This window comes from Anopheles moucheti, chromosome 2 (genome assembly GCF_943734755.1).
Source record: "Anopheles moucheti chromosome 2, idAnoMoucSN_F20_07, whole genome shotgun sequence".
NCBI lineage: Eukaryota > Metazoa > Arthropoda > Insecta > Diptera > Culicidae > Anopheles > Anopheles moucheti.
In genome coordinates this window covers 84,796,777-84,814,259 of record NC_069140.1, presented here as the reverse complement: position 1 = coordinate 84,814,259, position 17,483 = coordinate 84,796,777, and the positions used below count along the sequence as shown (strand labels likewise).

Below are 17,483 nucleotides of genomic sequence, written 5' to 3'. Positions count from 1 at the left end.
TGGCACCGGCAGCGGTGGCAGTAGGTGAGTAGGTAAGGGACACCGGCAGGATACAGTGCCGAAGTCGCCGAACCGGCCGGAAAATGAGTGTGAGTAAGGCATTCGGGTAATGGAGAGGGAGAGAGATCAGTGCCGACAAAGTGTATGAGAGAGTGGAGCCTTTTAGGGAGTAACAGTGCATGTCCAAATTTATTCTTGGGCTATCATTTAGTCAGAATTTTTTTTATGTGATAATAAAACAAGAATACTTTCACAAACAATATTATAAATATATTTGAAAAAACTCAGAGAATAAGTTAATCATTTCTCGTTTTAATGGAAACTTTCTGAGTATAGTGGAGCGCCGATTATCCGTGCTTATCGGGACTCGACGGTCGCCGGATAATCGGATAACACTTTAATTTTTTAAGAGTATAATTTATTTTCCCTGTGAGTTTTATTGTAGCGAAAGAAATTGTAGTTCTGTTCTAGAATTTCAACCCATTTGATCATTTACAATTGTCGGTCTCTCAATTCTTCCGTCAATGGTGTTGTCGGAATATGTCAAATTTCCTTTAGAACTGTCATTTCTAACTTTAGTTTATTTTACCGATTATCCGTGAATTGGGACACGACAGCTGCCGCATAACTAAATAACACGTGTAACAGGGATATTTTTATTTTATTCCAATTATTTAACATTAAGTATTATAATTACAGGAAGTTTCAGAGATACACTCTTAAGAGTGATAAGAAAAGCTCCAAGAAAAAGGAGTGGAACGAATCCGTTCATTTTTTGAAAAGAGTGATATTTGGAGCGCCGTGGAGGAGTGATAAAGGAGCAATATTTAGAGCAGTTTCATAAAGGAATTGAAGAGCGATGTTTTAATCTGATCTTGTTGCAGACATGGAGTGGAATCGTTCTACCAGTTTCGTTCCTTATTTTCAATCACTAACTCAGCAAATACAGCAGAATGCCGATTATTCGGGTGCCATTTAACCGGGCGTCGGATTATCCGTGCTACTAGCAAATGACAGTTCAAGCTTTCAATAGGAATGAAAAAACAGGCTGTAGTTCAAACAAATATTAAAATTCTCTAATCGAAACAGTGAAACACATACAAAATAGCCGTTTACTTAAGAATATCCCAAGCATTAATATTAATTACTATCAAAAGGAGTGTTATCCGATTATCCGGCCTGGGTCTAATCCGTGTTCTACAGAATTTTCTATATCCAGTCCCAACGTTGGCTGCCGGCACGCCAAAACCAGTCCCTCACTGTTTACGACCGGAGCAGGAGGCAGGAGCATAATTGTGTATTCCGAAACCTTCGGGCGCAAAATGGGGAGCCAGCGCATCGTCACGGAACCGAGCAGAGCCATTGCGCTCCGTGGTACGAAGAAAGCGGCGGGCCACTCGGTTGGGTAAAAGGAACGAACGAAACAAGACAAAAAAAAACACTCATCAACATCAACCCACCGTGTCATGCGCCGCATGTGCAGCAGAGCGCGAGAAGGAGATGCATCTTCCCGTCAAAGTCGAAAGAACGCAAACAAAAACGGGGGATGATGGATGGGGGATGGATGGCACCCTTCACCCTGGAACGAACCACCGCAAAAGTTCTAGCTAACCCGCATGCGAGAAATAAAGCGATCGGAGATGGGAAAGAGAGAGAGACAGATAAAGAGAGAGAGCGAGAGAGCGGATACCCAGGAACACGAGCCCTTAACCCAGCGCGGGGTTGTTTGTGGGTGGCCACAAGGGGTTGGAAATGGCTGGGACGATGGCGGTCGAGAACCGAAACAAACACACACACACACATGTGCGCGAGCGCGCAGGGAGTACGGTGTGCGCCCGTTGCCGGTTTTGGCCGTTCGTATACGGGAGGGTAACATCACGCATTCGAGCCGAATGAAAGCGAAATCAGTTAAGGGAAATCTTTCGAATGGCTTGGACACGGTTGACGTTGCGGACTCTGCCGGAGTTCTGTCGGTGTCACGTCGGATAGAGCGCACTGTTCCGGGAGTTTTCGAGAGGTGTTTTTTTTTTAGTTGGGTTTCGTGTTTTCGTTTGAAATTGTTTGTGTCGCGCTCGTCCCCCATTCTGACGTCGACGAAACGGTTAAACGTGCTACGCACCTGTCAAGCTGTTTGCGCTAACAAAGGTACATGCGGAAATCGCGCTCAGATGGCCGACGGGGGTGTGTGATTTGGTTTGCTAGTGCAAGTGTTGTGGGTCGCAATCCGTTGCACCGCGGCGCTGATTCGCCACAGTTGACAGTTGAAATGTCAAAACAAGCGATTGCGAGTAACCCGTAGCGACCGCGACGCGAAGGATGCTGCGATACCGATCGAAGTAATCTGATCGAATATCGAACGTCAGCACACATGCAACAAACGGAGAGAGTTGTTATAATTCCAATGAAGGAGACCAGACAGTTCTAGTAGCCTCTAATGATGGGCCGCAAAGACTAGAACCATACAACACCAGCTGTGTCAAACACCAACTACGAAAAAAAAGGGAAATCTTCTTCGAGGTGAACAAAAATCGGGATAGCACTAGAAAGAGCTTCCCAGACTCACACACCGACCCGCTCGACATTATTATGATTTTCTGTCTCCTCCATCACATTTCACGCTGCTCTGCTTTCATCGTGCTTCGCTCACTGTGCCTGTGTATGTGTGGTTGTGCCTCCCCAAGATCTCAGTGTGCGGCGCGCGTTTTGTCGTGTTGTGTGCTGGCCTTGAGTTTGCTCCGGCAGGGCCTTGACCCGGTGCCGCCGCGTGTGAAAACAAGAACCGGCCAGCAAGCAGAAGACGGAAAAGACCCCGGTTGTGGTACCACCGATGCAACCCGGTCGTGTGAGTGAGCGCATCCCCGCGAGCGCTTGGCGCTCCCGGTTGCGCGAAAGGGAAACGGAAAACCACTGAAAAAACGGGGGAAAAACAAACAAAAAGGCCAGCGCAGAATGGCACAAAACCCTCATCACCGGGGGGAGGTTGGGAGTGAGGTTTTTTTCTTTTGTTGGGGGGTTGGAGTAAGAAGTGCTGAGTGCTCACCCGTGTGCTCACCCCGTATTGTTGGTTGGGTCCCGGCGCGGACACTTCCACATTTGTTATGCGTATTGTTGGGGCTATTGTGCGGTCGCTGGGGAAGAAGTAACGCTGCTCTGGTGATACAATTCCAGCCTAACAGCTTCCTCACCTGGTGAGGATTAAGGGCGGTGGAAGCAAAGATGAAAATTATTGAATAAACCCAGTGATAACCATTATCAACGCCGTACCGTACGTACACGGGGGAGGTTTTTTTTTTCCTTCGCTACATGGTGTGGTGTGTGTGTTTTGACAGCATTTTGATAAGGCCACTCCGCGGCCACCGTGACACTCCAGCAACAATGTCAAATACATTTTGTAATCAACGCCATCAGTGGTAAAGTAATAAACCCGCATTCAAGGTGAAATGTTGACCATGAAAAACGTTTCCCGTGTCTTTTTATAGAATTCGTTCTCCCGCGCGCACTCCCGGATTGTGTTGTGTGTCGTGCCGCGTGCGTGTGTGTGAGTGCGTGTTTGATATCGGAAATGATGGTATCGGTATGGGTGGGTGCCGGGAACTCACCGAGCTCACTGGTTCTATTTCGAGCTTGCCTGTGGGGAGCGAGGTTCCGTTCCCGTACACAACGTGCGGCGCCTCGTGGTGTGTGATTGTGTGTGGAAACGGTTGAACAGTGTGTCAACGAAGAGGAAAAGTACGATCAATGCGCGATCGATTAGTGCATCCGTTCTGCGATCGGATCGTTGTGCTTGGACGTGAAAAAATGTCAATCATGCAAACATCAAAACTACTTTGCCGCGGCTAGGTTGAGTGAAGAAATTGACAAACTAGTCAGCAAATTGCTCACAGTGCTGACAAGTTCGGTTGGTTTGGTGATGGCAGAGCGGTTGTGGGACCGATTCTTACAGGACAGGACCGGTACTAAACCTCAATCCCAATGTACGGGTAAAAATGAGACTAATATCCGATTAACTTGCAGTTTTAGAGAAGAAATCAATTAAGTCAAGCAGAAGAACGTGCTCTTGAGAGGTTGAGATATGATGAGTCAAAGTGGATATGACATTCTAGCGAACCCAACTGTGTAGAATTGTGTCCTACACTCAATATTTCAATGGGGGATAAAGGTTCAGAGACTGGAGAACATATAAATGGCTAGTGATCGATATTCGTCAAGAACTCTCTCTGGATATAAAAGCTGATTTGTGGATAAACTATTAGCCTGGGTACCAACTGTGTGTAAATTCCACAATTAATATTCCATTAAACATGAATAGAAATTGACCTGACTCGTAGATGACACTACAGGCGACCTTAAACCCTATCCATCCTACAGTCTAACTAGGATTTATAATACAAAGTTTAAGGATTCAGTGGTTGTGGTGGTGGATTTCGAAGATCCTATACCCAGATCGAAGATCCTCTACCGTGTCCTAAGTAACCTATCGATTATAAGGTTGATCTCTGGTAGTCTGATGGTAGGAATGTCTAAAAGCTACACATGTACCTAATGTCTAATGCCACCAAAGTACCACCCTGAAGCGAATTTGTGTTACTGGTCAAGAATTCGTAACTTGGAATTGAAAACATTGACCAAACATTGAAGATCTTCTAACGGAGCACACGGGATACCAGTTCTCCGAAGAACTTATGGAAGACTACTGATGTCCAGCAAAATCAAATATACAGCAGAAGCTATAACAAACCCTCAATTAATTGAGATACTTTTTCTTCCCCGACATAACAACCTTAAGTGGTTGCCATTTCTGGATATCTTTAGCTAGTCCTGCGTACAGGTGTTTGGTCCGGTCCTGTCGTGTGAAGATTGTCTTTTGGCGTTTCGATGTTTGAAGGTTTAAACGATGCTATTTTTCGATATAAATTGTTTCGTCAATTTAGCCTTAATTAAATAAATTTTATTAAGGCAGTTAATTTAAGCTTTGAACTTATTTTCTTTACAAACAGCAATGTCAAGCATTGCTCAAAAGAAGCACATATCAACAAAGCAAGGCAAAACCTTCAACTAGAAAACGAAACAAATTCTTCTGGTTGATGTTGGCCTGGTTGGCCCAATATAGATAAATCGCCATCGAAAATGTATTAAATTATTTGATATATATCAACCTCAAAAAGCTTCAGAGCATCAGGATACTTATTGTAGTAGCTATATCATGTCTATTTGGAAAACCCTGTAATATTTCTTCATACGTTTATGGTATTTGGTAACACTCTTATAGTCAAGATCAGGGATGAGTTTTTCATTGGTGGACCCCAAGCTATGCCTAATGGCTAGAGAACAAGCAGTAAAGATAGACTTTGTATTTCCCAGCTTCCCTAAAATTAGTTCTCCTCCCTAAGAAAACCATGCTCCAATCGAGATTTGAACCCAAGCTTAGAGCAACATTGTAGAACCGTGATTTACCAACTTGACTGTTTGACAAGCTCAAGTTCGGAAGACTAAATCCATATAGAACATGGGGATATGTTGAACATCACTATAATTTAAAGGCCGTTGAAGTTCCAAATAATAGACAGCAAATAAGCGAAGATCGTAGAGAGATTTACATTTGCCTAAACGTAAGTCACATTAACCACGTCTCGCATTTGAAGAACCCGGCTGTAATAATGAAGCTTTCACTAGTCAGTCGGTGCTTAAGTGCGATTAAATGACACATTTACAGTTACCGTGTGACCGACTGTACCACACCGGGGGTCCACACGCATTCTCGCTTCCAGTCCAGGCATATGGATTTGACAGCCGCTCTGGCGCGTGACGCGTACAGCTCCAAGGCCAAACGGACGCCATCCATGCACCGCAACGACAGCGGGCATTAGCTGGTCCAACTCCGCTTCCCGGGGTTCGAGTGTTTGTTTCCCGCTTGTGGCGGGCGGTTGGTTGGTGTGTTTATGGTTTATTTGCCTTCGCTAGTGCCGCACTATTGCTTTTGAGTTTTGCCAACGGATAGGAAGTGCGTTGAACGTGCGCTTTTTTATTTCCAGCGCGATCTCGTCGATGGCTAAGTGTGATGATTACAGCGAAAATTAACTCATAATCTCGCATGCCCCAAAAAAAAAAAGGTGACATTTAATTAAATGCAAACAGTTCGCATGCTCCGGAATGGATGATCATAAGTAGATGGTTTGCGTCTGCAGTTCGGTTACGGGATTGCTCACACAATTGCCATTGTGTAGTCGCACTACTCACACACACACACGCATATATAAACAGGAGTAGGCCATTGGGTAACCCGTGAGTGCCGTAATGTTCCGGGTTGAACACACCGTCGCAATAGGGAACGGCACCAACACACGGCCAGAAACGGCGCAATAATACACAACAAACACACCCCTGCACACGGGGTACGGGCAGGCACTCAAACAAACCGGGAAGGGTAGTGTTTTAGCAACACTACGACCGTGTGTGCCCCGCATGCAATGGCGGTCAGGTTGGCCTTGTAGCCTGCACGCGCGTCACCAACGTCAGAGCACCCGCCCGCCGTAGATCGATGGAACCGTCGCACCGTGTAACGGGGTTGTAACAGGAAATTTGCATGAAACCCATCATCCCCCGCCGCAGCGCCTCGCCGGATGGGTGTGAAGCACACACAAAACCTGCTTTTTCGAACTCGGCATTTTCTGCCATTTTTTTTGCTGTTTCGGTTTCGTTACTGCAAGGCAGTAGGCCAAATAAATCGCCACCCGATCTGACATATTAGCATCGCAAAATTGGCTGTAATATTGTTTCTCTCTCTCTCTCTCCTCTCGCTCTCTTCCCATTTTCTCACACTGAAATGAGCGGATGAGTGCGTCACCCATATTATCGCACAACGAATGAAGGGGATGAAAACCGAGCGAGTAAGAGAGAGAAAGAGAGTACCGGGAGCCCACTCATTCGTCATCCCTCCGGCCCATTCCTTCCGCCACAAGCGAACACGAACGCGCGCGTTTTAATTTCACGGCCACGGTCTTTCTCCCGCTCTCGCTCGCGCGGCCCGCACGCTCGTGCGGTCCCGCTCGCACCCTCGGCACGGAAATGCGGAAGAGTCACCGTTGTGAGTGCCGTATCGCTCGTCGTCGCCATCGTCGTCGTCGGGGTGGTGAGTGCCCCACAAACCGGCATACGAGTTGAATTGCCGAAAATGTTGACCTTGAACTCGGCCGCGTTTGACAAGCGAACTCGGCCGCGCGAGATTGTCGGTCGACGTCCCGCTACTCTTCCACGGTGTCCCACCCTTCACGTCTTCATTCACACCCGTAATCAACCCCCTGCTGAGTGTGTGCGTGTGTGTGTGTGCTCGCGTTTCGATTTGTTGTGTGTTGACGCAAAAGAAAAACCGCTCCACAGCAGGGACGGCCGCACTCTCTGGTGCGGTGTGGTGAATGTTGCTGAGCAATGCTTAGTTTGTGCTGCGACACGGAACCCGAACACTGCTAACGTAATATTATTCAACTGCAGCAGTGAAGCAATAGCAGCAGCCGGGGTTGGGGGGGAAACAAACACAACAACAAAACCCTAGCACGTGGTGTGTGTTTGCGAGAGCACGGGCGAGAGAGAGAAAGAGAGAGGAAGGGCGAGAAAAGGAAAGAAGTGTTCTATACCATTTGTTTCGCGTATAACATTCAATCGTTGTAGTTTCCTCTTTTGTTGATGTTGTTGTTGTTAAGGATCAGAAATTAAGGTAGGCAATCAGCGAACAGCGAACTGTCAAATGGTATCGACGGTACACGGAAAGGCACTCACACATCCAGTGCAAGATCAACCCCCCCGCCGGGGCGGTGAGGGTGGAAGAACGCAAAAAAAAAGTGAAAGTGAAGTACAAACAGTACCGTTTTTTTCACCTTCCTTTCTCTTCATTTTTTTCTTCTTCTTCTCGTCACACAATTTCTCCCCACAGAAATGTTCTGCAAACGTCCGTACCGTGCACTGTCAGGCCGGAGTAACAATGCGCACTGCAACAACAACAACAACAACAACACCTGACAAGCACTCCGCCGCCTACTAATGTGCGACTGTGTTGCTACCCTTTGCAAACGGCAAGCGTATGTGTGCGTGAACAAGTAGACCTTGAGTTTGTGTTTTTTTTGCGTGTGTGTTTGTGTGTGAGTGTGTGTCCCCTACGGTTCCCTGCTGTTCCGTGTCATCTCTGTATGTCACCTGCCATCATCAAGCTCCAATGGGGCCAGGATCTTAATACAAGGATGCGTGACAGTGTGTGAGTGCGTACATGTGGTCAAGTGTGTGCATCAGACGGTGTTTGATGCGTGGCAAGTCAATGCAAAACTCCCCTCACCTTCGAAAGGTTTGGTAAAGTAAGAATCCTGTAAGAGGTCTAGAGTAACTATCGCCTCAGACGGGAAGCGGTGTCCATGTGTTTGTGTCTGTGTCATCGAATGTTGGCAATGTTGCTACTCGCGTTACTACAACTGTATATGATTGGGTATTCAGATGCAGAGCTAAGTGTAAGTGTGTGCGGCTCGTGTACAAGCCTCAGCTAGTGTTCCCCGCTAGGTGACCGTGAGTGTCCGTACGATATACGGAAGCAATAGAGTGTGTTATGAGTATGATTATTCCCAAATAAAAAGAAACAAGTGCGATTAAAAAAAATGTGCAACTGACAAGTGAAGCAAAATTCGTTAAAGAGAGCAAGCAAAACCGTGGTTTCGTGGTGGAACCAAACAAGGGCAACAAGTGAAACGATTTGTGGTAAAGTTCACGTGAGATAAAATTTGGTCCATGTGGTCCATTTCCGCTGTGGTTTGTTTGTGACATTTTCCCATCATCCCCTCCCAAGCAAAAAAAAAAAAACGAAACCCAACCGAGGAAAACTGCCGGTTGGAAAAATCCTTCCCCGACCTTCAAAAGTGCCATGCAGTGCATTCGAAGCGTCGGTCCGGGCGGTGGAGGCGGAGCGACCGGTGGAGTGGAACGGAAGATACTGATAAAGTCGGAAGATTCGCGCGGGGTCGCGAATGGGGAGGGTGTCAACGGTGCGCACGACACCGACCGAAGGCCACCGGACGGCCTGGACGAGTGTCGCCCCGGTCAGGTTGGGAGCGATTCGGACGATAAGAAGCAAACAGCCCGGCCGGAGGTGCGAACGTTCGTCATCGGCGAAAATCAGTGCATCGTGTACGGGGCAGGTTCAAGGCCGTCGGCCCCCACCACGCCCCCGTCCCTGCCCACGTCCACGCTCCAGCAATTGCCCGTCTCCCATCTGCCACCGAAGAAAACGCTCAAGCTGGCCCTCGGACTGCGCGGTTCGGCCATATCACCCGGCCCGGCAACAGCGGCCGCACCCCGTCCGGGGTCGCCTCCACCACTGACCCTGCGCCGGACGTCTGACGAATCGGACCGGATGATGGCGCGGATACAGATCGTGTCCAAGGCCCACCAACACCCGTGCGACGACGGCCAACCGGTGCCGAGCGGGGTGCTGGTGGGTGGAGGCGGCCAGGGTGTGCACGTGATAAGGGACGGTCGGTTCTATCAGCCTGCTGCCGCATCCCCCCAGCAACAGCGCAGTGACGTCAAGATGGAGGAAGACCCGCGGCAAGACCCGGACCACGTGGTCCTGCTGGACGAAGGGACGCCCGGGCGTGGATCTTACCGGGCGCAGCAGCAGCAGCAGCACAGCAGCATCATCGTAACGAACGGTGGCCGCAATTCGCCACCACCACCACCCCCATCCACCACCCACCAAGGACGCCTTTCACCTGCCGGAAGTGGTGGGGTAGCGGTGGTGCAGCATCCGCACACTTCCAGCAGTAGCATCGCGACAACGACCACGATACTCGTGTCGAACGAGCGTGCCTCCAGCTACAAGCCGGCAACGCAGGCTACCTCTACTACAACGACGGTTTCAAGCAGCAAGCAGCAGCAGCAGCAACACAGCAGTAACAATCATCATCAACACGGGCACGTAACCTCAATGCAGCCTCCACCACCGCCGCCACCGCTGAAGTTGTCCAAGGGCGGCGGTGGTCACGAGGAACCGTCCAGCTCCATGCCAGATTTGGGTAAGTACATGGGGCGTTCTGGGGAATATATAATGTTCAAGCCTTCTGTCTCTTCACTGGAGGCAAAGCACCAGGCGGCTCCATTGCGTGTGCGAACCGGCCGCCATTGTTGCGCGCAGAAAAAAAAACCGCAAACGATCGCAAAACTGTTAATGAGCAGCTCAAACATGGTGATCGGTGAACACCGTTTGCCGATCGTTGGTGTGTGCCGGCACGTCGCCAAAAGGATGCCGGACGGTGGCCATAGAACCGTGAAGGTGACGGCGATGATGATGATGATGATGATGATGTCCGTCTCGCCTATGCGATTGCGGAAGTATTTAATAATGGCGCGCGTTAACGAACGCGATGTGCCAAATGCGGTTTTTTTTTCTCTTCTTGTTGTTGTGTGTGCATTAATCTGACACTTCTTTGTTGCTGGGGTTGTAAATTTTGCCAAAGAAAAATGGCGGATGTGATGTGAATTACGTCAGTAGGAGAGGTTTTTTTTGGCACTTTGAGGATTGTTGCTTATATGTTTGTATCCATTTATAAGCTTAATGATTGAAAAAGATTAATTTTAGAATATTCATACATAAAATGAGGATATATATAAGATTTTATTACACTTAAGTGTTATCATTTTATGGGATAGATATCGACGACAAATGAAGAATTGATCTTTAGACTGCTATGGGTCCTCCAACAGTCTAATTAAATTAAAATCATTTATTTGAACTAAATTTACTGCGAAGAAAACTCTTGGGGAAAACTCCTACTATTAGTACATATTTTATTATACTTCAAAAACTCGTTATGATATAGAGATCATAGAAAATTTTATGATCCTTTTTATAACTAGGTATTGCTCGTCTTATACGTCTTATTCACTCACAGAATCTCGTCCGAATAATGCTTGGCAGCTTACGAAAAAATCTTCCAAAAGTCTTCTGGAGATTGAGCATTGGTTCTTTCAATGTTTTTTCTTTATTACCAGTGACTCCATCAATTTCTTCGGGGAATTCAAGAGGATTCTTCTCCTGGATATTCGACTGTTGTCAATTTTTAACATTAAACTAGAGGTTGACGTCACAAGCACTTTAACGATTGGTTCGCTGGTGGCATTGATCTGAACAGCTGCGGATCATCAGACCCAAAGAAAGTAGGGCAAATAACGAAGAGTTCCAGGAATTCATATGCACGTATTTGTTATCCAGTGTTAAGTTAAGTTGTTAAGTTATCCATTGAACTTCTAAAAATCCTTAAGTGTCTCTTATGGTCCTATGGAATATATTCCGCATATAACAATCGAACCCAGATTTATCTATTCGTCCATTTATCTAACGTAGTTTAATAAACAAAGTACTCTGTACAATTGCATATCAGCTTCAAAAAAAGTATTGTTGATTGCATCAGACCGGACCGGATCACTCTTTATGGGATATACTACATGGAACAACAATTACAGGATGAAATCATAATTAATGGACGCCATATGAAATATTGAAAATGAGCTTTTTTTAAATAATTCAAAATAAAAATGGGAGTTTCGAAATGATAAATTGACAAATTTTGGACACAATTGTACTAAGTGGATGTACTAAAATGCACCGTAAAATACTTTCAAATGCGTGAGAAATTGCTCTACGTTCTCAACTTTTGGGGATATAATTCTTACAACATTTAAAAGACCAAAAAAGTCTCAGTAGTTCTATAACTATGAATGGCACTTTATAAAAGTCTTTGTATTACCAAAATCTAAACAAAAATCGTTATTATTTATTTTTTAGGATATTTGATTATAATTAACCTTGTTTATCGTTTATTACACTATCCCTTAACGAATAGGTTCATTGCTCTGTAATGAATGCAGCGAAATTCCTTACCGCAAATGAAACTTACGCAATCAACCGTTTAAGTGGGGGCCGTTTATTAATTTTCACTACCTATTTTGAAACATTGTTTCCCAACACATTCCGTGATTGAAAAGCTGCGGCTTTGACCCTTAAGCACCTCGGTGCCGGTTAAATTAACTTTTTTTTCTCCCCCCTCCAAGGGCAACGAAAGGCTCGAGCTTGGCATTCGGTGCTGGAATATGTATAATTATCCTCCAACCCCAGGGTCATTCAAACCCACACAGACACACTCGCACACATTCGCTCTCTCTCTCTCTCTCCTTCGCGCTCACCGCTACCGTGGCTATTGATCCTTTGGCCGTGTTGGCGATGGGGGCTTGTTCCGTAACCCCATCGGCGGAGTGCCGGGAGTGCCGAGATCCGTTCATCCCTTTCTTTCGAATCATGCGCCTTCACTTCCAGGGACACTACCACCCCGTAGACGAAAGGGTACTAGTTCACCGTCATGGGGCTGGCGCTGTGCTTTCTCTCTAACGCAGGGACCATCGCTGTTTTGTCGCTGTTTTTGTGTGTTGGCCAAGGATTATTCTTAGTCCCCAGTTGGGTTGGAGCAGCAGCAAACGAACCACGGTGGCCTTCACTTTGACTTTGGGTAGCCTCAATGCCTCCGAATGCCTTTTGGGTGTGAAGCAGGGTACGAGGGGTGACCTTGGGAGGTATAGGGCGAGAGCGGGAACAAAATGGCCTGGCAACGTTAGTCGAGAAAGGTGCCTTTCGTGCGTGCCTTCGTGACGACCCCGTGCATGGTCACGCTGGACAAACACCCCCCAAAGCCACCCCCCCCCAAAACGAAAGGGGTTGCGCATAAATCGTGCGTTTTTGGTGGCAGAGCAAAAAAAAACTGGGCCCACACGCACGAAAGTGCATTAATATATCAACGTTTCTGGTGGACCTTCTGCCAAACGGGCGCAATTCCTGACAGCCCTTACAACAATGACACACACATCCAACCCACGTTACCCACAGCTGGTATTGTTTTGGTGCAAAACAGGTGGGGGGGGGGGGGCTCAAACAAAAACAGCCGAGCGGCGACGGGGAAAGCTTTTGGGCAGCAGCAAATATTTTGGCAACTTTCAGCAAAACTCCTGCGCCTGCCTTTTGCGAGGTCATTTTATTTTCGAAATGTTGTTTGGGAAAACCCTTCGCCACACCCCTTTCCACCCAAACCCCCATTGTTTTGACATTTCGCCCCCGTAAACGGACGCGCTCTGGGTAGAAGGTGAAGAAGAGCGATGATGGTGGGTTTTTTTTTGTTTGCTGTCCGTTTGCGCTCATTTGCTAGCACAGCTGGCAGCACGCTCCGTACGCTTGCTTCGTGTGTTGTGTGTTGCGCTTGACCTTTACCGTGAGGATTGAAGGATTCGTACCGGTGCCTTATTGCTCCGTTGGTGTGCGCGAGTGTGCCGACCCCTTTCTCGTTGGTAGCTTAATTACTCCCGTTAGGCGAGAAAAGCTTGTTGAAGCTGCACGTGTCGTTGTTCCAGTCCCGAAGCTGTTCTTTCGCTCCATTCTATTTTTTTTTTCTTTTTTTGATTGTCAATGAAATTTTCCGAGCGCCTTGTTGTGATAAACTTGCACGCTTGTTGCCAGATAAAAATGCTAAATAAGCGAAGAAGATATTATTAACGCCCCCCCCCCCCCCCCCCCTCCGTCCATCGTGAGCAAAATCCATTGTGGAGCAAACGGGAGAAAGTGGAGTTTTTGATTACACTCGGTCCCACTCGGTAGCGCCCTCTGTTGGACGGGCACGGGAGCGATTGTGGATAAAACTTTTTCCGCCATCCGCTACCAGATGGCAGCACTGGCGCTGTGGATGTATAGGGGAAAAAGGGTTGCGACCGCAACCGGATGAAAGCGAATGAGAAAATGGAAAATTTCGCAACAGTACTGCGAATGGGAACGAAGCAAACGAAGCGTTAAAGCAAGCCATTTCCATTGCTTTTTTGCTTCGCTTAATGGCGGATTGGTTCGAACGGGGAAAAAGCTTCCAGAAAAGCTCGGACGCCTGTGTGCGTACAGTTTTATGGTGATTATATTTATTCAAAAGATTATCCATTTAGTTCAATACTCTATATTTCTTCAACTCATGTTTTATTATAACTTTTATTTGATTTTTGTTATCATTACCAAATGCAATGTCACTTCTTTGCTATAAATTTTTAACATTTCTAGGTACGTTTGACTTGTTTATTAAATATTTTTGTAAATAGAAAATTAAAATCAAGCTTACAGGGCTTGTGGAAAGCAACAGGACAATTTATTGGATTTTATGTATTAATAATTTTCCTCATGACATAAACAAATTCTTTACGAATTTATTGTTCTTTTATCTAATCAAAGTTTTTGCATTACCTAAACATGTTTTCTGATTGTGATGTTCATTAATACTTTCCATGTCTTAATTTAAAGTTACTGTAAATGTTATATACAGTTTAATTTAGTGTATCAAATTATATTTAACAATACAAATTTAACTGTTGTTTGATTCTAATTTCGCAAAAATACCAAACTAAAAAGCCACAAGTAAACATGAATTAAACAAATTTATCAAAAGCAACATACACAAAATGACAAGAAGATTGAAAAGAAAATGATAAAAGTGTCTAAAACTGTCGAGCAAAAGAGAAAGATGAGTAAAACCAAACTTAAAACATTTAGAAGTGCACAGTGCAAAGAAACCGAAAGAGTGAAATGTAAAGAGCAAAAAAAAGGAAAGAGAGCGAGAAATGATGAAAGAGTGTAAGAAGGAATGTAATATTTTCGATACTGAAACACAAAAAAGTGTTAAGGTGTAAGACGGGAAGAAGAAATTGAACGTGGGTTGAATGAGTGTGTGTGTGTGTGTGTGCATGCGGCAAAGGGGAGAAGGGAAACCACCCCTTCTTCACCACCAAAGGGGGTAGGGGTAGAGCGCGGTGCGAAGTTCGATGAACCGCAAGAGAAATTGAACGGCCACCGGCCAAGTGTTTCCACGCAAGTTTCGGACACCTTGGGCCGGTCAGTTTGGTGGCATTTTTGTCTCCCACCTTGTTTTTTTTGTGGCTCACGCATTTCATCGTTTTGATTGAGGAAACCCGTTGCAATATGGTGGCGCAAAGGTAGGGTGATTGACTGTGAACACCGATTGGGTGTGTGTGTGTGTGTGCGGTATGGCAATGTCCTCTGAGCAGGGTGGGTGAGGAAGCCAGTGGGTCATGGGTAGCAAATGTGTCGCTTGTGCGGTGGAGTTCACACACACACGTGACGAGTTGTGTGTGTGTGTGTCCCTTCTCATGCCTAAAGTTCATTTGCCATCGCGATCGCACACGTTGCGTGGTTTCATCGTGTAATTGTTGCAAACAGTATGTCCAACACGTGCAGCCATTATTATGCTTTCGATCAAGTTTTCAATCGATCGTCGACCGAGGGAAGTCGATGCTTTCACCTCCACGCGATCAGCCCGTTGCCAAGGAGATGGAGATGAGCGCGAGACGACGAACCCACGAAAGAGAAAGGTGGAAAAAATGCAGCAAGCGGCAGTTGAGGAAATTCTTTCGGTGTGAGACTCACTTATCACTGTTTTTTTGTTGTTGTTTAAAATGCATCCCAAACGACCATTCACAAACGGGCGGGAGGGCATTAGTAGTACACACGGCACAGCAGCAGCCAAAGACCTGCAAACGTTGCCGAGATGGTTGACCTCTGGTAAGAGTTTCCTTCAGCTCAGCCAGAGGAAAAGCAACAAACAAACACAAACTGCACCACGGCCCGGGTGACATTTGGAAAGTAAAACCGATCGACACGGCGCAACCAAGGCCAATTTCACTGGTTCGCTTCGAAATCTCGCTCCAAGATAACCGCCGGTGGTTAGGCCAGGGCAGCAAAAAAAAAATAAAACAAGGAAAGGAAAGGAACATCGTTGCACACGGTGAAGGTCTCTACCAGCGTCACCCACGCGATCTTCGCGTTGGGGGCATTGAATTCGAAGTTGGAGGCAATAAAAGAACAAGCGAATGTAAAAGAAAAATAGGACACTGGACGATGAAAATGAAGGCGAAATTTCGCCAACCCGATACCGACGGCTATGTTGATACAGATGGGAAAAGTAGTGGAAAACTTTATGCTAGCACGCAAAAGAGGTTCGGAAAGGGGAGGTGAAGGAGAAACAAGAGTGGGTTGAAGTAGAGATAGAGGAGGACACCGGGTCATAAATATTTGCCATTTCGGTGTCGAGTGAAAGTGATATACATTTCGTTTCGTGGGTCGATTGTATGGAAAATAAATCGTTCGCTTAATTGGCACATATTTTTTCTTTGTCTTTTGCAGTATTTAACATTGCTGTTGTCGAATTTTTGAGATTGACTGTTGCAATTTCCGAGAGGGTTCTCTTAGGGAGCACTTTTTAGATAACATTTTGTTATTTGCATATCGAAAGTTTGTGATATTTTATATTAAAGTATTATTTAACATTTTATTTTCAATATTGATTTCATGTGACACACGTTGATAATGAGTTATTGAGTATAGACACCAGCATAAAATGGATATCGTTTGACATGTCGTTTATATTACATATTCGAAGGGATCTAATACCAATTTACTCAGTACAAAGAATATTCTCAAGGTGAAACCCTGTTATAAGTCTTTATAAAAGCATCCAACAACAACAAAATATTTTGAAATAAATTTCCTACCTTTCATTCAATATTAGTTTTAAAAAGTTTTTAGTGAATGATATTACACTGGTCGAAATTTTAAATCTGTCTTATGCAAAAATATTCGATTTACAAAAAATTTTACTTATCAAACTAAAGTGTCCGGTTTATTTTAAATTACACCAGATGACATTTTAAGTGTTCCTTTAGCAAAACAAATTGTCAGTAACAGTTCGTGAATCATGAATCAGCTTATGGACCTAACATCTTCGGAAAACTGGGAAGAATTACGTTCAAACCCACGAGAAACTGTCCAAATACTTTATGATAGTACGGATGTATAGTACCAGGAGAGCATCCTCGAAAAAGGTAGCACCTAGTACAGCAATTTTGCTCGAAAACCGCCGAAAGGTATGCAATGTTTAAACACTAACTTTTCCGTTGGTCGAGAAAAATTTCTTCGAAAACTACCAGTTTTCGAATGTATAGTACCAGGAAAGCATCCACGGAAGAGGTAGCACCTAGTACAGCTATTTTGCTCGAAAACCGCCGAAAGGTATGCAATGTTCAAACACCAACTTGGCAACAAACTTGTACAATGCAGCACGCAGCATGCAACCATCTTGTACAACTTGTACTTGAACGCTACATGCAACAAACTTGCATACAAGAAACTTGCATGCAAGAACTTGTATGCAAGTTTGCATACAAGAAATTCCATGCAAGTTTGTTGCATGCAATTTTGTTGTATGCAGTGTTGCTCAACATTGCATACGAATTTGCGCGCCATCTTGTGCACCATCTTGCGCGTCATCTTGCTCGGCTGGTACCAGGTGTCACCTCTTGAAAAACATGCTCTCCTGGTAGCGGCAATCTGAAAACAGCTAGTTTGTATGGAAAGTTAG

General features: G+C 45.6%; 1 protein-coding gene across 1 annotated transcript; it reads left to right on the top strand.

Moving 5' to 3' along the window:
* Nucleotides 1-8,899: 8,899 nt before the first annotated feature.
* LOC128299613 (uncharacterized) lies at nucleotides 8,900-10,941 on the top strand. Its single transcript, XM_053035622.1, has 2 exons — nucleotides 8,900-10,365; nucleotides 10,926-10,941. The coding sequence occupies exons 1-2, from the start codon at nucleotides 8,900-8,902 to the stop codon at nucleotides 10,939-10,941; spliced, it is 1,482 nt and encodes a 493-aa protein (XP_052891582.1).
* The last annotated feature ends 6,542 nt before the right edge of the window (nucleotides 10,942-17,483 follow it).

Coding starts and splice junctions, on each gene's coding strand:
- LOC128299613 (XM_053035622.1), top strand. CDS start 8,900: ATGCAGTGCATTCGAAGCGTCGGTCCGGGCGGTGGAGGCGGAGCGACC.